This window comes from Dipodomys spectabilis, unplaced genomic scaffold (genome assembly GCF_019054845.1).
Source record: "Dipodomys spectabilis isolate Male_0828 unplaced genomic scaffold, ASM1905484v1 ptg000066l, whole genome shotgun sequence".
In the NCBI taxonomy this organism is placed as follows: Eukaryota; Metazoa; Chordata; class Mammalia; order Rodentia; family Heteromyidae; genus Dipodomys; species Dipodomys spectabilis.
The window spans coordinates 4,363,655-4,385,309 of record NW_024870743.1 but is presented as its reverse complement, the minus strand read 5'-3'; the positions used below and the strand labels follow the sequence as shown (position 1 = coordinate 4,385,309).

The window sequence follows — 21,655 nt, the reverse complement described above, 5'->3', positions numbered from 1 at the left end:
GGGTGTCTGTGACTGTGACTATCCTGCATCACGAGGGTGTCTGTGACTGTGACTGTCCTGCATCACGAGGGTGTCTGTGACTGTCCTGCATCACGAGGGTGTCTGTGTCTGTGACTGTCCTGCATCACGAGGGTGTCTGTGTCTGTGACTGTCCTGCATCACGAGGGTGTCTGTGTCTGTCCTGCATCACAAGGGTGTCTGTGACTGTGACTATCCTGCATCACGAGGGTGTCTGTGACTGTGACTGTCCTGCATCACGAGGGTGTCTGTGACTGTCCTGCATCACGAGGGTGTCTGTGTCTGTGACTATCCTGCATCACGAGGGTGTCTGTGTCTGTGACTATCCTGCATCACGAGGGTGTCTGTGTCTGTGACTATCCTGCATCACGAGGGTGTCTGTGACTGTCCTGCATCACAAGGGTGTCTGTGACTGTATCTGTCCTGCATCACGAGGGTGTCTGTGACTGTGACTGTCCTGCATCACGAGGGTGACTGTGACTGTCCTGCATCACGAGGGTGTCTGTGACTGTGACTGTCCTGCATCACGAGGGTGACTGTGACTGTCCTGCATCACGAGGGTGTCTGTGACTGTCCTGCATCACGAGGGTGTCTGTGACTATCCTGCATCACGAGGGTGTCTGTGACTGTGACTGTCCTGCATCACGAGGGTGTCTGTGACTGTCCTGCATCACAAGGGTGTCTGTGACTGTGTCTGTCCTGCATCACGAGGGTGTCTGTGTCTGTCCTGCATCACAAGGGTGTCTGTGACTGTGACTGTCCTGCATCACGAGGGTGTCTGTGACTGTCCTGCATCACGAGGGTGTCTGTGACTGTGACTATCCTGCATCACGAGGGTGTCTGTGACTGTCCTGCATCACGAGGGTGTCTGTGACTATCCTGCATCACGAGGGTGTCTGTGACTGTGACTGTCCTGCATCACGAGGGTGTCTGTGACTGTCCTGCATCACGAGGGTGTCTGTGACTGTGACTATCCTGCATCACGAGGGTGTCTGTGACTGTCCTGCATCACGAGGGTGTCTGTGACTATCCTGCATCACGAGGGTGTCTGTGACTGTGACTGTCCTGCATCACGAGGGTGTCTGTGTCTGTGACTGTCCTGCATCACGAGGGTGTCTGTGACTATCCTGCATCACGAGGGTGTCTGTGACTGTCCTGCATCACGAGGGTGTCTGTGACTGTCCTGCATCACGAGGGTGTCTGTGACTGTCCTGCATCACGAGGGTGTCTGTGACTGTGACTGTCCTGCATCACGAGGGTGTCTGTGTCTGTGACTGTCCTGCATCACGAGGGTGTCTGTGACTGTCCTGCATCACGAGGGTGTCTGTGACTGTCCTGCATCACGAGGGTGTCTGTGTCTGTGACTGTCCTGCATCACGAGGGTGTCTGTGACTGTGACTGTCCTGCATCACGAGGGTGTCTGTGTCTGTGACTGTCCTGCATCACGAGGGTGTCTGTGACTGTCCTGCATCACGAGGGTGTCTGTGCCTGTCCTGGAGAAGCAGTGGTGACTGATCTTCACTTGGGATTGCCCCAGACACAAGACTGCAGTGGCTTTTGCAGTCTGGCTCTCCCGCTCGCACCTTGAAGTATAGAACAGGCTTATGCCCAGTGTCGAGCATTGAAATGGAGTGTTTGCTGAGCCACATTTCTCCAATCTGATGGCAGGAAAATATACCTCAACCAAGCCACTACTCAGTCTTAGGGAGTCTCTGTGAAATACTTACTGAAAGGAGATAGAAGGCAAACTTCCACTTAAAACTTAGGTCCCATGTACATAAATCCCAGCCCCCTCCCCCAGATTACGTAATCCATGATTAAGCAAGGCAACATGCCTCCCTTGAAAGCAAACAATTTCACAAAGACTTAAGGGATAGTGAAAAGAAAGTAGTTTCAAATAATTTGAATAAAAAACAGTGACAAGAATGATGAATGAAATTAAAGAGGAGATGTTTAAATAACTGAATGACTTCCAGAGGATACAAGCAACTGTTGAGCTCAGAGATTTCAGACAGCTAAGTGAACTAAAGTAGACAAGGCAGCAAATGAAAGAGGAATTAAGCAGGAATATGGAAATTTTGAAGAAAAAAAATCATTGAAACCTTAGAAATGAGGTTAATAGCAAACAAAAAAAATCAATTGAGCCAGGCGCTTACGGTTCAAAGCCAACTTGGGCAGGAAAATCCATGAGACTTAGGGACTCCAATTAACTTCCAGAAAACTGTAAGCTGAGCTGTGGCTCAGAGAGCAGTAGAGCGCTAGCCTGGAGCAAAATTGCTCAGGGGCAGACCTAAGCCCTGAGTTCAAACCCATGACCAATAAAAAAATGAAAATCAGTTGAAAGCCTAGCTAATAGAACATACTAAGTTGAAAGTAAGGTGTCAGGGATTGAAGATAAAACAAAGGAATCAGGTCAGTTATCTAAAAGACATTTAAAAAAGCACTAAAAATTATTTGGTATCAAGAAAGATGCATACTGCTTATAATCTAAGGAGGATACTGGTCTTGGAGCATCTATTTGGGATCATTTTAGAGAACATAACCATTTTGAAAAAGGTCTACTCTCATTATTTATTTATTTGTAAAGAAACAGGGTCTTGGAAGTAGCGCTGTGGCTCAAGCGGTAGAGTGCTCGCCTTGAGCTGAAGAGCACAAGGACAGCACCCAAGCCCAGAGTTCAAGCCATGACCGACCAAAAAAAAAAGAGGGTTTACTATGTTGCCAGGCTGGCTTTGAATTTTGGGCTTAAATGATTCTCTTTTTGCCAGCCCTGGGGCTTGAACACAAGGCCCGGGCACTGTCCTTGAGCTGCTTTTGCTCAAGGCTAGCACTCTACTACTTGAACCACAGCGCCACTTCTGGCCTTTTCTGTGTATGTGGTGCTGAGGAATCAAACCCAGACTTCATGCATGCTAGGTGAGCACTCTACCACAAAGCCACATTCCCAGCCCTTAAGTGATTCTCTTGCCACAGCCTCTTGAGTTCCTGAGACTACAGATGCCTGTTCCTGCCCTTTACTGTTTTCATGGTTAAGATTTAGATACGTACTAGCAAGCACTTACCACAGAGCCACATTTCAGATCCTTTATTCCTTCCTGGTTGGCTTTTGCTCTGCATCTTGCTTGAGAGATCTCTCTATATTGCTGCATGTAGCAGTAGTATAGTCTGTACTACTGTATTACTATAGAAATGTAGTATGTTGTTGTGTAGGATTTCATTGTAAGTATACTAATGTATTCTTTGTTGATTAATATTGTGTTGATTTATGTGTTTATTTTTTGCCAGTCCTGTGGCTTGAACTCAAATATCCCAGAGCTTCTTTTTTTTTTTTAATTATTTTTTTTTTTTTTTGGGTCTGGTTGTGGGGCCTGAACTCTGGGCCTGGGCGCTCTCCCTCAGCTCTTCAGCTCAAGGCTAGCGCTCTACCACTTGAGCCACAGCGCCACTTCCGGCTTTTTTCTTTTTGCTTATGTGGTGCTAAGGAATCGAACCTAGGGCCTCAGGCATGCAAGGCAAGCGCTCTACCACTGAGCCACCTTCCCAGCCTCTCTCAGAGCTTCTTTGGCTCAAGGCTAGCACTATTGTTTGAACCACAGCACCACTTCTGGCCTTTTCTGAGCATTTTATTGTAGATAAAAGTTTCACAGACTTCTCTGCCTGGGCAGGCTTTGAACTGCAATCCTCAGATCTCAGCCTTCTGAGGATTACAGTTGTGAGCCACCACCAGCACCTTACAGGCTGATTTGTTTTTATTGTTTGTTTATGTATTTTTGTGTTGGTCCTGTGGCTTAAGTCTGGTTCAAGTCTGGCACTCTACCGTACGGACTTTCCTGCTCAGGCTAGCTTCAAACTACAGTCCTTCGGATCTCAGCCTCTGAGTAGCTAGGATTACAGGTGTGAGCCCCTGGTCTGGCTCGGGTTGACTTGTTTCTGTACATGTTTTGCTTGTTCGTGGTTTTTGGTGCATGTATGCTGGCATTTTTGTTGGGTTTATACGTTGGAATAGAGTTACTTTTTACAGGCCATGGGTATGTTCAACGTCAGTGGGTAGTGTCATTTTTAAACTGGATATGCTGGCTCACACCCTCACTGTCCATTCAGGCGGGGTGCAGGGGGTTCACATGCCCACTAGTAATTGGAATAGCTAGCTCCTAAGCTATATTACAGTACTATATGGTTTTAAAATATTTTCCCTTGACTTCTATTGAGTTTAATAACTGTTTAAACATTTGTTGGCCATTTGAATAACTCCTTTGTAAGTAAGATGCTTATATAAAAATTTCCCTGCTTTTTAAAAATTAAGTTGTCTATACAACTGTTAGGCAAATGTTGTCTAATAGTTTGGATAAGCTCATTTTCTCCCAGTTATGTGTGATGTCTTCTCCTTTAACAATGTTGTATTTGGGAACAACAGTTTCTTTTTTTTTGTCAGTTGTGGGGCCTGAACTCTGGGCCTGGGCGCTGTCCCTTAGTTCTTCAGCTCAAGGCTAGTGCTCTACCACTTGAGCCTCAGCACCACTTCCAGGTTTTTCTGCTTATGTTGTGCTGAGGAATCAATCCCAGGACCTCGTGCATGCTAGGCAAGCGCTCTACCACTGAGCCACCTTCCCAGCCCAGCAGTTTCTAATTTTAATGTAGATAATTTATCATTTATTTTCTGCTATGGTTAGTGCTTTTGTGTCCTGTTTAAGACATCTTTCCCTACTATAAAGGCCAAGTCTTCTATCACTTAGAAACTTTATTATTATGCTTTTGACATTTCGATCTTAATCTTCCTGGACTAGAGTTTGTGTATGGTGTGAGTTAGGGGTCAATATTTTTTTCATGGTGTTTTTCTGATTTGCCCAGCAAGTGGAAGCGAGTCTGTAGCTCCAGTCTCACTGGGCCAGCTCTTGGCAGTTACTACTAAATGCAGCCTTTGCTGTAGTGTTGTTGGGAGCCGTTCTTTACCAGATGAAGCAAGTTTCCTTTACTTCTTGTTAGCTACATTTTTTCAATTTTATTTTACATCAGAAGTTGTTCATTTTCATCAGTTGATTCTTAATTGACAAACTACATTCAAGATGTGACACTATCCTTTTTTGGAGTAAACCTTACTTGGTCCCTGAGTAAAGGGAACCAAAATAGAATTACTAGCATTTTAGCCTATCGATGAATAAACTCTTAAATAATTTGATGACTTGCTAAGAAAGATCTCATTAACATTTGTTACAAAAGCGTATCTGTAGCTGTGTATTCGTAATTCCACATAAAACGTACTGCTGTTGGGCTGGGAAGGTGGCTCAGTGGTAGAGCGCTTGCCTTGCATGCATGAGACCCTGGGTTCGATTCCTCAGCACCACATAAGCAAAAAGAAAAAAGCCGGAAGTGGCGCTGTGGCTCAAGTGGTAGAGCGCTAGCCTTGAGCTGAAGAGCTGAGGGACAGCGCCCAGGCCCAGAGTTCAGGCCCCACGACTGGACCAAAACAAAAAACAAAAAAACGTACTGATGGCTTTGTAGAGCTCCATCTGGACTGAGTGCATTTATGATACATGTGTCCCTGTGGATACATGCTTCTGCATATCTCATAAATGGTCTCTTGCTTGGGAATATGTGTATGCACTAAGCAGACAGCCTGCTTGTGTGGAGATGGCTGTAGGGGTTTCAGTCTAGTGCAAATGACCTGAGGCACCTGCAGATCCCAGCAGGGCTAATTTTTGATGTGTGGTTGCCTTGACATTTTCACTTTGACCTTGATTAACTCATCAGCTTCGAGGCAAAAACTATGATGGCTTTACAGTGTAGAACTAGACAGTCACCTTACTGTGTTAACACTTCTGTGATACGAGGGATTGAACTTGGGGCAAGTATTCTGCCATTCACCCAGTCTCCAGCCTTGATGGTTCTAAATTCTACAATATTAAAAACTCGTATTACTTTTTACTTTTTTGTCTTCCTCTAAACTGTTTTTTTATTCAAGATGTCTTAAAAGATACTAAGCTTAAATATTGTCTGTTTCACAAATATACTAGATTTAAGGTGTTACTATAAAAAAAACCCTCCTTGTTTTGATGAATTTTGATTTAATAGTGCATACAAATTCATATTAGAGTTTGTTCATCGGGTGAAGAGAAGAACTGGTCCTAACCCCATGAAGAACACATGTAAATTATTGGTGGTAGCAGATCATCGCTTTTATAAATACATGGGCAGAGGGGAAGAGAGCACCACTACCAATTACTTAGTAAGTATTTGAGATTGCATAAGGTAACTGGACAAATAATTTATGTAGGTGGGTAAATTCCATTAGAAGAAGGCGTTGGTAATTTGAAACTTAATGAAACCAGTTCTGTTCCACATGTTCTGTCATTTCTCTTCAAATAACTGCGGAATGTTCTCTCGGGTTCTGTTAGTATATGGAAACCATAGGTTCAATTTTACAAAATCTGTTTATACTTTTATTATTTATTTTGATGATATGGGGGTTGAACTCACCACTGGAGCCACACCTCTTAGTATTTTTTTTTTTTTTTTTTGGGTCCGGTCGTGGGGCCTGAGCTCTGGGCCTGGGCACTGTCCCTCAATTCTTCAGCTCAAGGCTAGCACTCTACCACTTGAGCCACAGCGCCACTTCCGGCTTTTTTCTTTTTTTCTTATGTGGTGCTGAGAAATCAAACCTAGGGTCTCAGGCATGCAAAGCAAGTGCTCTACCACTGAGCCACCTTCCCAGCCCCACCTCTTGGTATTTTTAAGATAGTGTCTTGCTCACTGCCAGGCGCTAACCTCAGCCTAAGATCTTCCCACCTATGCTTCTCATATAGCTGTGGTTAAAGAATACACCACTACTGCCAGCTTGCTTGTTGAGAAGAGGATCTTCTTAGCATTTTGCTAGGGCTGTCCTGTAACCATTATTCTTTTTTTTTTTCTTTTTCTTTTTTCTTTTTGTCTGTCTTGGGGACTTGAACTCTGGGCCTGGCACTGTCACTCAGCTCTGCAGCTCAATGCTAGTGCTACTAATTGAGCTATAGCGCCACTTCTGGTTTTTCTGGGGGTTTATTGGAGGTAAGAGTCTCAGGGACTTTTCGTGCCTGGGCTGGCTTCACACTGTGATCCTCAGATCTCAGCCTCCTTTGTAGCTAGGATTACAGGCGTCAGCCACCAGTGCCTGGCTTCCTTTTTTTTTTTTTTTTTCTTTTGTGGGACTTGAACTCAGTATCTGATGCTTTTGCTCATTGGCTAGTACTTTACCATTTGAGGCATGCCTCAAACCCCACCATGTGATCCCTTTATTTCTACCTTCCAAGTAGCTGAGATCACAGATGTGGGCTACTGTGCCTGGCTCTATTCAGAATCTTTTCTACGATTATTATTTTTGGCAGTACTGAGACTTGAACTCAGCACAGTACCACTGAGCTGATCTCCAGCTCTGCTTTTTGCTATGGTTATTCTTAGGGTAGCAGATGCTCACCTGAGTGATGTGTGGTTCCTGTCCTTGCGAGAACTGCAGAAGAGGTGCATGCCAGCACATCTAGCTTCCTGACTGCTGGCCTAGAACAGCCATTCTCCCAGTCAGCGCGGGATGACAGGCACACTCCACTGTGCGCAGCTATGGGTTAAGAAAGGTGTCCCATGAACTTTTCTGCCAGGGTGGCCTTAAGCCACGGTCCTCACAGTCTTGGCCTCCTAAGTAGCTAGGATTGCATGAGTAAGCTGCTAGCACTGGCTAAGCTAGTAATTTCTACAGCTCTGTTGTGTGAACCTGTGCATATCTTTTTGCATTTATGCACATTCCATGGCAAAATTAAAGAGCTAATCACAGTCTGTAACTTTGTGAAACAGGTGAGATACGAAGGAAAGCCTGGAGCACTGAGAACACTGGGTATTTTCCTGGTGTTGCCGGGTCAGGCCCCGGGTCCCAGGCATGCTACTCTATCCCTAAGCCAGCACTGGAGCTTTACGCATCAACTATTATAGTTTTTTTTTAATGTCAAAGCAGTAACTTTTCATCGACATTTTTGTTAGTATGACCTCATTCATCATGATAAACTTGGCCTTGAAGAAAATGTTGCCATTGAGTGGACAGACAATGCGGCTATCCATGAACCAGCAGCCAGTACAGTAGAGTCCCTTCTCATGCTTTCCACTGAACCCTTCTGTCGCCCCTCTGTCCTCTCCTCCATGTCAAGTGAGAGAATTTGCTAGCAGCACAGTGGGGGAGGGAGGATCGTCTTGTACTTTCTTCCTGAAAGTGCCCCTCCTTAATCTGGGCTCCAGTCTTGTATTTTTGTGTAGGTTATGCCATGAGCGTGAGTATAACGAGAGGTCTACTTTTAAAAGTTGTATTTCTAATTACTTGCAAGCAAAACCATTTCAGGATTTATCAGACCTTTGTCATTACCATCCTGGAGCAAACTTCGTCACCTCAGGTTTTGAGCAGAGCCTTGCTCTCCTTGAGGCAAAGCCAGGCACTAGCATTTTTAATTCCTCTCAAGTCATCTTGTAATTGTACTGTCCCTCCAGGTCCAGCTTCCAGGACCTAGACCAGGAGGAGGAGGAAGGGTGCAGTGTACCTCATCCCTCAGTCCCCGTTAATAGTTCAGTGTGCACTTGGGGTGGGACAGCAGTGGTCACCATGCCCTGTTACTTGTTCCAGGACACACTGAGGAGGTGGAGGCACCCTACTTGGAAGGGACTAGGTTTTGATATCAATTGACTTGTATTTCCATAGTTCATTGTGAAGTAGTTTCTAAAAAGCTTGATACTTGATATTTTGGTTCTATATATATCTGATTACCTAAAATTTGGAGTCATTTGCACCATTATTTTATTCCGATAATAGCACTGTAAGTCTGAGACCAGAATAACTTCTTTGGTGATAAAGATTAACATCCTAGTGGTACTTTTTCTAATTAGTTCAGACTTTGGCACTGACCTTTTCCAATGGATTTTTGTGTTACATTGTGAAGAGTGATAAGGGTTTCCTAATATCTTTTTCTTTTATTCATACAGATAGAACTAATTGACAGAGTTGATGACATATATCGGAACACTTCGTGGGATAATGCGGGTTTTAAAGGTTATGGAATACAGATAGAGCAGGTATTTATCAATAGACATGGCTTCATATATTACTTGATGAGGTGAAGTAAACATTTTTATTAATTTTAAACCCCAAACCTTTTTCCCCATTAGTTATAACTGTTCTCAAGTTCTCACTGATTTTTAATTCTTTCTGGTAAGTTGCCCAGTGTTCTTGATAACACTCAATTCTAGAGTGTTAAGATTTCTGTCCTGGGGCCTGTTGAGGGAGAAGGCTCTTTGTACCATTTTATTCCCACTCTGCTCAGTTTTTGGGTCCTTTATCTCCTAGGATGATGTACTATTGAGTTAGAAAATTTACTGAAATACTGCATGGGTATTTTTGTGTATAGAACAGTAGATCTCTTAGCACCTCCTTCTAGTTCCCTATGAGCTGTTAGTAGAAGCCTCTAATGCTTTCTTAATTACGTCTCCTTGTAAAAGTTGTTCCAGATTGCTCAGTGTAGTTTAAGAGACTTATGAAATGGAATATTGCCTTGGCTAAATCGACATTTTGATGTATTAGTTATGTGAATAATTTTATACGTTCTATAGCATAGAATTCAAAGATTAAGTGATCTCTGAAATCATGTACCATATTTAAATTTTGATAGTGTTAGTATAAAACAATTATTTTTCCCTCTTCCATTCTCTTCTACCATTTTGCATTTTCATTTTATTTTATGTTATTTTTTGGTGCTGGTCCTGGGGCTTGAACTCGGGGCATAGGCCCTGTCCCTGAGCTTTTGCTCAAGGCTAGTGCTCTACCACTTTGAGCCATAGCTCCGCTTCTGGTTTGTAGGTGGTTAATTGGAGATAAAAGTCCCATGGTTATTGCTGCTGGAGCTGGCTTGGAACCATGATCCTCAGATCTCAGCCTCCTGAGTAGCTAGGATTACAGGTGTGAACCCCTGGCACCCAGCTGCGTTTTCTTCTTAAAGTTATTAGTTGAACAGGGGTAACATATTAATGATAGAAGACAGTAGTTCAGTATGGATCTTCTTGGAGGTATGATATGTATACCCAGCACACACAAGTAGAAATCTATATTTGATGCACTGGGGTATGTGTACTCTTTTTCACGTTGCATTTTTATTCCTCAGCAGATTGCACATGTACAAAGCAACTGCAGCTGTTTCAGAGCAGCTTCATCATGTTCAGGTTTTCAAGGACTAGTAGTAAATACAGTAGGAACATGATAATGTAGAAATCAGACATACCAACTTCCTTAGCCCATAACGGGTGGAGGACCTGGTTTAGATGTGTAGTCATGCTTTTAGAATCGACCCCGTTCACCCACCACCAATACTGCAGAGCATCCCCTGTCCCCCCAAATCAGAGAACTTACCTCCTGTGGTTGTGCAGAGTGGGCCCTGGGTGCAAACAGGAAGCCAGATTGCCAGAAACAGGTCAGCATGGCCTCCTTCCTTTCCCCAACTCACCAGTGGGAAACGTTTGTTCCTTTCTTTCCTTCTTAGCAAGTTTAATATGAATTTGTTTGCAGTGTATATGCAAGGAGAAGCTCTAGTTCTGTATAATCCCTTACTCAAGCCACACAGAGTGCTGTCCATCATAGTCTATTTCTAAATTATTGACTGTACTGGTAGCATTTTAGGCTTATTATCCAAAGTCTCACTTTTTAAAAATAAATGTAGAGGATAGGAAATTTAGCACATTGATAACTTTATAAATAATTCATTGACACATTGTCTATAACATGGTTTTCAGTTAAAATTTGAATATGAGAGCTGAACAATTGATTGGATTTTGCTTCTAAAACATTTTTTCTAGAATATAGACTTGTTTTTGATACAGCATCTTTCTGTTTATTCCATGTTGAATTGAAACTTGCACTTTTCTCAGCTAAAATAATATACTCAGAGTCAGGTGACTTTGTTTTAAGTGTTCTAAGTGTGTTATCTCTTTAAGTATAGATTCGCATTCTCAAGTCTCCACAAGAGGTAAAACCTGGTGAAAAGCACTACAACATGGCCAAAAGTTACCCACAGGAAGATAAGGATGCTTGGGACGTAAAGATGTTACTAGAGGTAGGTCTTGGCATCCTGGATTTGGTGTTCCTGATTACCCTTTGTGGATTATGTACACTGCACTAATGGGAAACATACTAGAAAAGATGATGGAAAACCTGGAGCAGTCCACCCTGTGCGTCTAGCAGTGACCCATCCCCTGTAGTTGGGCAGACATCAGCTGGCAAAACAAGTTGTGAAAAAACAAATGCTACTAAGCAGTCCTTAACTTTTGTACTTGATAAAGTAGGCAGAGTCCATGCTGAAGGTAACATATTACCTAGTATGGAGATTTTTATAGGTCTGTCCTCATCCCTCACTGTTTTGTAACAGGTGTCTCCAAAGCTCATTGATGGATCTTTTAGGCAATAGTCAGATAGGCTATGGACTAATGTATTAGATGATAGAAATACAAGCTGGAGATCTGAAAGTTCTTTTTTTTTTTTCTTGGTCATGGGGCTTGAACTCTGGGCTTGGGCGCTGTCCCTTAGCTCTTCAGCTCAAGGCGAGCGCACTACTGCTTGAGCCACAGCACCACTTCTGGTTTTCTGGTGGTTTATTGGAGATAAGAGTCTCATGGACTTTTTTGTCCGGGCTGGCCTTGAACTGCGATCCTCATCTCAGCCTCCTGAGTAGCTAGGATTATAGGTGTGAGCCCGGCTGATCTGTAAGTTCTCTAAGCAATTTAACATTCTTGTTTTCATTCTGGTAATAAATTTAAAAGTAGTTTACCTTACCCATCCTGTGTGATGTGAAATCTTGCCACAGAATTCCAGTGTCTTGAGTTGGTATGTACTGTTGGTTTGCTGTAAAGTGACCTACAATGCAGTGACAGCATCTGTCTTTAAATCCACGGAGCCCTGTGGGAGCCATTCCACCTTACACAGTGCACTCTGGTCATTCCTTTAAAACTTTTTTTTTTTAACTCCCAAGAGTTTTTTTTTTAATTTAGAGTCTCAGGACTGTTAAAGTAGAAGTTTTCTTTTTCTTTGTTCTTTTTTTAAAATGTGTTAACTTGTTTTGAAATAAGGAAAAAAACTTTCATAAATCCAGTGTTGATTTAAGAGGTTGAAATTTTTTATTTTAGTAACATGAAAATAACTATTTGTGTTTTTCTGTCTGCCTGGTATTATAAAATTTAGAAATATTAGAAAATATACTCCTGCTCAAATCGACAGAAACAAAGCAGTCGCTGCAAACCCGTAGAACCCTTGGACCCTTTAGAAGATCTGTCTGGGTATGCTTCAGTCCCCTGGTAGAATTGGGGTGCCTTGGGCCTGCCTGTAGGTCTCTTCCACAGAGAAGTAGGGAGTTAGTTCTGAAAGGCCCCCAACTCTCGCCCTACCCTCCCAAACCACAGTGTCTGCTTCCTGCCTGCACCAAGCGTGTGAAGCAGACATGGTGCACGCTGCTGCACGGTTGCAGCAGTCCCCGTGCTGTTCTGGAATAGTCCGTTGAAACACCTTTTAGTCTGGTATAATTGTTGATCTATTTTTTTTTAAAGCAATTCAGCTTTGATATAGCTGAGGAAGCGTCTAAGGTCTGCCTAGCACATCTTTTCACATACCAGGATTTTGATATGGGAACGCTTGGATTGGCTTATGTTGGCTCTCCCAAAGCAAACAGTCATGGAGGTGTTTGTCCCAAGGGTAAGTCCCTTTTGTGTGACCATGATGCTCTGTGGGAAGATGATGGGGCTTTCTGCAGTTCTGTGTTTAATAGCATGTTTTGTTTCCTTTCTGCCTGTAGCTTATTATAGCCCAGTTGGGAGGAAAAATATCTATCTGAATAGTGGTTTAACCAGCACAAAGAATTATGGTAAAACCATCCTCACCAAGGTATGTTGATATATAATATATATGGAGTTACTATATTTTTATAAAAGTATCATTGACAATGTATACTGTTTTGATTTCTCCCTAAGAAATCACATGTTTCTGTGAGAAATATGAGAAGTAAAATGTAGAGCAGAAAATAGAACCTCCTTTCTGGACGTGTCAGTATTGTGCTCTTAAACACCTCTTCCTGGAGTCCTCGCGCAGCTGCCCAGGGTTCCTTGTCTTTCCTGCAGCGCAGTTGTCATTCTAAGGTGCCCTGCATGTGCTCATTTCTTGGTCCTGTGATTTTCCTCCTTTTTAATGAATAGCAAATAGTCTTAGGAAATGCAGATTCTTGAGATTTTGCATATCTGAAACTGACTTTATTTTTGTTTGTTTGAACTCAGAGCCTTTCACTCTTACTCAGCTTTTTGGTCATGATTGACATTTTACCACTTCAGCCACACCTCCAGTTCCAGTTTTTGTTGGCTAATTGGAAAGAAGAGTCTTAGAGATTTATCTGCCAGGGCTGACTCTGACTGTTGATCCTCAGATCTCAGTCTCTTGAAAGCGAGGATTGTAGGTGTGAGCCACCAGCGTGCAGTTGTTTGTTTTGAGATAAGATCTCACTGTAGGGCCCGGATCGGCCTAACGCCTGCTCTGTTGCCCAGGCTAGCCTCCAACGCTCATCGTCCTGCCTCCCTCTGCCTCCTACATGCTGGCATTACAGCAGCATGTCTCCGTGTCTATCTTGTTTATTCTTAAACTTAGTTTATAATTTCAGTGTTTAAAGTCACTGCTCCATTGTCTTCTGGTATTCATGTTGTTAGAAGAATCTACAGTCTTCAACTTTGTATGTGACTTAGTTTTTTTCTTTAGAAGATTTGTAGAACTTATTTTTGTGCAGCTATATCTGTTCAGAATATGTTGGGCTATGCTGAACAGAAAATCCAATAAACAATCACATAAATGAGGGGTTCATTTCAGTCAAGTAGAAGCTCAGAGATCACCCTCTCTGGGTTGCTCGGAGATGCTCTTAGAAGTCCTGGGCCTCTGTCCTCATGCTTGTCACCTCCCAGTCACAACATGCTTCTCCTTTGAGTTGGATAAAGGAGAAAGAAGGGATCATAACTGGTCTAGCCTGTCCCCTTTAAACACTTTCCTGCAGCTCCATTCAGTGGCTTCTGCTTGTCTCTGGACAGAAGCGGAACACATGGTACCTGTAGCACCAGGACGCTCCCAGAGTGGGAATGTGGCTATTTTAACGGAACATGTTGGTGCTCAGAGCACAGTTGGGGCTTGTTAAGTTAGGAAGGTGAAGAGAGTAGATATTGGTAAGCAATATTGGTATCTAATACACTGATGTACTAATTTTAAGGTTATGATTGCTATATGTCCCCACGCCTCACTGTCCTGGGTAAGTGGACCTGGACTCTAGAGACTTGTGTTTTTTTGTGCCAAAAAAAATTGTTTGTAATTTTCTTTTTGAGACGGGGTCTTGCTATAAATTTCACATAGACTGGCCTTCAATGGTAAATCCTTGTCCCTCAGCCTTCCTTATGCCTCCATATGCCTCCGTACCTGGCTTAAAATAGCTTGTGTTATTTTAAAATAAGTTGTCTTTTTTTTTCTTCTTTCTCTTGCTGTGTTGCTCAGACTGGCCTCAGATTCCTGGGCTCACGTGCGACTTTTGTCTCAGCCTTCTGAGCAGCTGGGCCTACAGGTAGGGCCCAACTGTCTTTTTCTGGTCTGTTTGTTTCTTATTTAAAAACAGATATTTGACCATCGAGAGTGATCACCTGTGTTTTCCTGAGTTTTTTTTTTTTCCTCCTATTTTCCATTTATTTGTCTTTTGGTTCTGGTTTTCTGGATGATGTCTTGAACTTCATTTCCATTTTTAATCCCTTCTGACATTTTTTTTGGTTTCAATAGTCCATTTGTTCTCTTACCCCACCGCCTTTTTTTTTTTTTTTTTAAGAGCATCTTATTAAGTAGCTCAGACTAGCCAACTTGCTTATCTTCCTCCCTTAGCCAGAGTATAGGGATTATCGAAATATACTACAACTTGTACCATTTCCCCCTACTTTTTTTTTTAACTTCGTATTCTTCCATCATTGTAGAATTTTATTTTACCTCTTTAACAAATGAACTTTTTTCATGTCCCAAAGTTTGGTTTATATCCGTTGTCTCCTCTCTTGTTCTTTATCCTTGGTGGGTAATATACTTGTTATTCCTATGTGATTATTAGTGGGATTTCATGAAAGAATAAACGTAAAAGCATTGTGCATTTTTGTGCTGGTAGTTTCCCCTTCATTTGTTTCTTTTAATACTTTTTTATTGTAAAAATACTGTACAGAGGGGCTACAGTTACATGAGCAAAGTAATGGGTACCCTTCATTCATTTATACTCTTAATTTGGGTATTGGGGGAAGAATTGAGAGAAAAATAAATCATGGGAGGTTGGAGCATTCATTATAGAAATGGGTAGTGTTTAGTTTTAGTGTGTGTTTGCACACGTGTGTATGTGTGTATGTATGTGTCTGCGTGTGTCAGTCCTGGGGTTTAAACTTGAGAGCTGAGCACTGTCCCTGAGAGCTGAGCACTGTCCCTGAGCTAAGTTATTTTTTGTTAAGACTAGTGTTCTACCACTTTAAGCCACAGCTCCACTTCTCGTTTTTTGAGTGGTTGATGAGATAAAAATTTCACTGGGACTTTTCTGCCTGGACTGGCTTTCAACTGTGACTCTCAGATCTCAGCCTCCTGAGTAGCAAGAATTACAGGTGTGGGCCACTGGCATTCTACCACTTGAGCCACCACTCCACTTCTAGCTTTTTGGTACTTCATTGAGGATAAGAGTCTCATAGAGTTTCCTGCCTGGTTTGGCTTCACACTCTGATCTCTGTGCCTGGCTTAGTTTTAGGTGTGTGTGTGTGTGTGTGTGATCGTGTGATCATGCGATCGTGTGCTCACATGCACGCGTGCACACATACATACACATGCACGTGTGCTGTAAGTCCTTCCAGCTTCCTGAGCCTTCTGAAAAGTTGGTTACATACCAAACACCTTCCCCACCATGAACCAAGACGCATATGAACTTGCAATGAAAATGTTATTAGGACTCTAGAAAGAACAGGACAGAAAGGACAAGAACATGGACTCCTTTTTTGGGGGGAATGGGGATTGAATTCAGGGCTCATACTTGCTGGGTAAGTGTTTACCACTAGAGCCACACTACCAGTTCGGATTGGCCTATTCTGAACTATTAAAATGTAAAGTCAGTCAGGCCATAGCTTGGCTGATGAAGGCCTACTATCTAAATTACGTTAAGAACTCTTAAATCTCAATAAGAAAATAAAGAACCCAACTTAGATATAAAGAATTAGAGAAGATGCACAGATAGCAAATCCATATACACACAGTGTAGTACTCACCAGCGCATGTCATAAGGGAGTTGTAAACTAAGATAGCAGTGACATTGTGTTGCATGTCTGTTAAAATGGCTGAAAGCCCAAGTACGGACTTGGCGTCCCTTGCCGCAGGGGTGTGCAGCACTAGCAGCTCTGACTCAGGGCCGTGGGGATGCAGCATGGCGCGGCTGCTTTTCTGGAAGACAGTCAGGCTCACACATGACCTCGCAATCATAATCCCTGGTGTCTCCTCAAATACGTTGAACACTGACGGCCACACAAAGCCTGCACAGATAATCACTATAGCAGCTTAATTCACATGTGCAAAACTTGGAAACAGCCTTGTCCTTGTTTAGATGAGTGGGTAAACTGGCACATCCCGACTTGTAGAAACAAAAAGAAAAAAAAGGGAAAGATGTGGAGAATCTGTGTGTTTTGATGATACTGGGAGGTAGGCCCAGGAATGCAAGCACCCCTCCACTGAGCTACACCCCAAGCCCCACAGGATTTCTAAAGCAGTGAAAACACTAGCAGAGGATATAGCCCTGCAGGCTGGCACAGTGGCAGATCCCTGCAGACTCAGCTCCTCAGGAGGTTGAGGCAGAAAGATCTCTTGTTTCTAGGGAGTTTGAAGACAGCCCAGGCAACATACCAAGATCCTATGTAAAAAAACCAAACAAAAACAAAAACACACCAAAAACTGAAAGATGGAAGAGAAAAAACAAGTGGAGGTATGACTGGGCCCACCAGCTTTGAGCTCTTGAGTTCAAGCTCCACTGCTGGCAGAAAAACAACAATAACACATTTGTCAGAACATACAAAATGGCCCTAATATAAACTATGGACCAGTGTTTAATAAGCAATGTAACATGAGTGAAGAGGAAACCCTTACTCAATTTTTAGGCACCTTTTATCTTCTGAAATTATTTTTCTTATTCTTTTACCCTTTAGGGGTGACAGCATCTTTATGGTTTCATTTCACATATTTTCTCAGCATTCCAGAATTTTATAACATTGTTTTGGAATTTTAAAGATATTTTTAGTATTTTCAGCAGGTCCACTAATGGATTCCTCCATTATTCAGTTAGAAATTACTTCATATCATATCTTCAGGGTTTGAGAATCTTTTTTTTTTTTTTTGTCGGTGGTGGGCCTGAACTCTGGACCTGGGCACTGTCCCTCAGCTCTTCAGCTCAAGGTTAGCGCTCTACCACTTGAGCCACAGCACCACTTCAGGCTTTTTCTGCTTATGTGGTACTGAGGAATCGAACCCAGGGCCTCATGCATGCAAGGCAAGCACTCTACCACTGAGCCACCTTCCCAGCCCAAGAATCTTCTCGTATAGTGAAAAATACTAATCTTTCTGGTTCTGTAGAGTGATATTTCCCAAATCAGGATACATGAGAAGAAACTTAGATTTACTTGCTAAGTTCATTACTACTGGTAGAGAGAAATCTTCTGCTGAGTCAACTTTTAAATACAGCTTACAACCAGGTCCTAGTAAACCAGATCCTCTGTATTATTGACATTGTCATAAGACAGGAGACTGAGAAGCATTGTGGTTTTATTCCTTACTTGTCTTTGATTTTTGTTGTTGTTTTGCCTTTTTGTCCCCTTCTGTTGAAAGCCTGTAGGGAGGTGCATGTGGTCTGTCGGTGCCAGCGTGCAGCTGGACAAGCCAGTGTTGGGTCATATTGACTGTCAGCATCTTACAAGTTTTAGTTCCTTAAATTAGCCTAAGTTAATCCTTGTAAAGATATGATTCACGTTTAAATAGAATTCTATTCATTCTGTTTAATTTCTATAATGGATTAAAAAAATCATAGTACAAATTTTCTTCTTTTGATAGTCTGTTAAAGGGCTTTATTGAAAGCAGCATGGATCCAGTTGTAATTCAGTGTTTTCTTTGATCCTTAAGGAAGCCGACCTGGTTACAACACATGAATTGGGACACAATTTTGGTGCAGAACATGACCCGGACGGTCTGGCAGAATGTGCACCCAGTGAGGACCAGGGAGGGAAGTACGTCATGTATCCCATAGCTGTGAGTGGCGACCATGAAAACAACAAGGTAAGCATGTTTTCCAGCTTTCTATGTGGGTGCAAAAAGGGGAGGCTGCAGTGTCAGCAGAATGAGAACACAAGATGGCAGTCCATTCCTATAGCCAGGTGTTGATGGCTGATGCCTAAAATCCTAGCTGCTCAGAAGGCTGAGACCTGAGGATTGTGGTTTGGAGCCAGCCCAGGCAGGAAAGTTCATGAGACTCTTACCTCCAATAAACTACTCAGAAAAAGCCAGGAGTTGCACTGTGTAGAGTGCTAGCCTTGAGCAAAACAAAGCTCAGGAACAGTGACCAGGCCGAGTTCAAGCCTCAGGACTGGCAAAAAACAACAATAACAACAACAAAGTGTCTCGACACTGGGTTTCAGGAAAAGCATGGCCCATGAGAGCAGTTAAGACTATCGTTTGGACATTTATCAAGGTTATTACGTTGGGTGTACATCTGGGCTCTAAAAAAATTACCGGGAGTAATAACTTTGGTTGGAATCCAGGTCCCAGGATATGGTTCACTTAGCTTTATGTAAAAAATTGGCATGGGGGGCTAGGAAGGTGGCTCAGTGGTAGAGCGCTTGCCTTGCAAGCCTGAGGCCCTGGGTTCGATTCCTCAGCACCACATAAGCCAAAAGAAAAAAGCCGGAAGTGGCGCTGTGGCTCAAGTGGTAGAGCACTAGCCTTGAGCTAAAGAGCTGAGGGACAGCGCCCAGGCCCAGAGTTCAGGCCCCACGACCGGAACCAAAAAATTAAAAAAAAAAAAAAATTGGCATGGACTCTGATGGGCAGGGTGATAAGTGCGTCCACGCATGCCCAGTTTCGTGCAGTGGGCTGTGCACATGCAGTGGGGGGGGGGGGGGGTGGATTGGGTAGCCTCAAACTGAGTGAGGGCTTGGGGTCAAGGGGCCAAAAGTGATTCATTGTGGGATGGAGCCTGTGTTCCCTGGGCGTGTGGCTGGGTAAGGGCTTTGCTCTGCTGGGATTGATCCCTCCTACCTGATTTGCCCAAGGTCGTTTGTTATGGTACTGAGAACTGAACTCAGGGCCTCACTTGCTAGATGAGCACTCTTCATTCAGTCTCTGGGCTAAATGCAGTCAGTCTCTGGCCCCAAGAATGCCATCAGCTTTTTATTAGCCTCCTTTTGGTAGTACTATTTGGTGATTTTGGATAGGTTTGAATGTTAGAGGTGTTTCTCTGGGGCAGCTCCTGTCTTACCAGTGGCCCTGGTAATCACGAGAGTTGTTCAGCTTGTTGCCCAGCAGCCAGGGACTGCTAGGAACCCTGTGCTATCTGCTTGCCTCACCTTGCTTCCTGTGGAATCGGATGATGTCAGCACTTTGCAGACTCCTCCCCCAAGGGAGCAGGCCTGCGGCTTCCTATAGGATTCTCCCATGGCCTTGTAAGTGCCCTGTAAGAATTTTCCAGTGAGCAGAGCCTGGCAGAGTATTTTCTTTCTGGAGATTCTGGAAGTTAATTTATTTTTCCTGAACACATCCTATTTCATACATTTTCTTAATGTTTGGTTTTCCCAAGCAGTATTCCCTTTGTCTGAAGGATATCTTCTAATCTTATGTTTAGATGAATTCTTTAATAAAACCATTAACACTAAAAAGGATACTGGACAGAAATGAGGCACTTCCTTTCTTGACAGCTCTGCCCTCACCAGATGGACCAACTGGAACAGGGATGTAGTCTATAAAAAGGGGACGACACTGGAGAAAAAAAACAGAGCTGGGCGTCGGTGGCTCACACCTGTTAGCCTAGCTACTCAGGAGGCTGAGATGTGAGGATCAAGGTTCAAAACTAGCCACAAAAATCTATGAGATTCAGCCAGCAAAAAAGCTGAACTGGAGGTAGGCTTAAGTAGTAGAGTAGCTGCCAGCATGAATGTGCGGCCCTGAGTTCAAGTCCCATCACTGGTGTGTGCGCATGCTCATGCGCACACAAGCACATACACGCAAGGAAGGGAGGGAGGAAGGGAACAAGGAAGGAAGGAGAGGAGGCAGAGCTGAGTGCAGTGATACAGACCTGTTGTCCTAGCTGCATGCGAAGCAGAAATGGGTAGATTGTGAGCAGTGCAGAGCAGTATTGACAGAAAGCAAGACTGTTAGAAAAGTAGCCAGAATGAAAATGAGTTGAGGTATGGCTTAAGTGGTAGGAGATCTTTCTTGCAAACATGCAAAAAAAGCCTTGAGTTCAAACCCCATACTGCCTTTTAAAAAACCAAGGAAAAAACCACGTAATTGTTCTTGGAATAGAAGCACAACCACCCCATGGAAATGGGTTTTCACTGTGTTGCTCTCTGGCGGCTTTTTTTCTCTCAAGATGTTTTCCAACTGTAGTAAACAGTCCATCTATAAGACCATTGAAAGTAAGGCCCAGGAGTGCTTTCAGGAACGCAGCAACAAGGTGTGTGGGAACTCCAGAGTGGACGAAGGGGAGGAGTGTGACCCCGGCATCATGCACCTGAACAATGACACGTGCTGCAACAGCGACTGCACCCTGAAGCCCGGCGTGCAGTGCAGGTGAGCCGCGCCCCCGCGGGGAGGGCATTGGCTCTTCCCATAAAGCATGTGCTTTACATAAAACTTCAGAGAATTTTCCTTGAAGCTGGGCGTCTGTCATCCTAATGACTCAGGAAACTGAGAATCATGGCTTGAAGCTACCCTAGCAGACAGATCTGAAATTATTTAAAAAATACATATATTTTATTGTAAATATGCTGTACAGAGGGGTTACGGTTACATGAGTAAGGTAATGAGGCCATTTCCTATCGAGCATTGTTACCCCTCCTTTGTTTTTCTCCTGCCATCCCTGCCTTCCTCACCTCCTCAGATCTGAGAAATTCTGACCTCCAGTTAACCAGCAAAAAACCAGAAGTGGAGGCATGGCTCAAATGGTGGAGCTCCAGTTGTGAGTGAAAAAAGAGTACAAGGCCCAGAGTTCAAGACCTGGTACTTGTACACACACACACCCATACCTATCCTTGAGCTGGGCGCTGGTGGCTCACAGTGGTAATCTCAGCTTCTTGGGAGGATATAGGTTCAAGGCCAGCCCAGGCAGAGAAGTTCACCAAGAGAGGACTCCTTCTCAACTACGTAGTTGGGGTCCATGGCATACACCTCTCCAGCTACATGGGAGACCCATCAGGGGATCATGGTTCTAGGCCAGCTTGGGCAGAAAAATATGTGAGACTCCATCTCAACAGAAGAAACCATGGGAATAATGGTGGCGTTCTGTCATCCACTTACAGCGGGAAGTGGAAAATGGGATTG

The 21,655-nt window shown here is 43.4% G+C and overlaps 1 protein-coding gene across 3 annotated transcripts in view; it reads left to right on the top strand.

Moving 5' to 3' along the window:
* The window catches only part of Adam17 (ADAM metallopeptidase domain 17), a 59,040-nt gene that overhangs the window by 29,386 nt on the left and 7,999 nt on the right, over nt 1-21,655 (top strand). The window contains exons 6-12 of one of the 3 annotated variants that reach the window (XM_042680751.1): nt 6,108-6,241; nt 9,007-9,096; nt 11,010-11,123; nt 12,607-12,751; nt 12,852-12,940; nt 18,245-18,397; nt 20,706-20,905. In XM_042680751.1, coding sequence (XP_042536685.1) covers nt 6,108-6,241; nt 9,007-9,096; nt 11,010-11,123; nt 12,607-12,751; nt 12,852-12,940; nt 18,245-18,397; nt 20,706-20,905 — 925 coding nt within the window. Of the gene's footprint in view, nt 1-6,087; nt 6,242-9,006; nt 9,097-11,004; nt 11,124-12,606; nt 12,752-12,851; nt 12,941-18,244; nt 18,398-20,705; nt 20,906-21,655 lie in introns of those variants that run through there. The other 2 variants (XM_042680753.1, XM_042680754.1) reach the window with 2 other exon arrangements.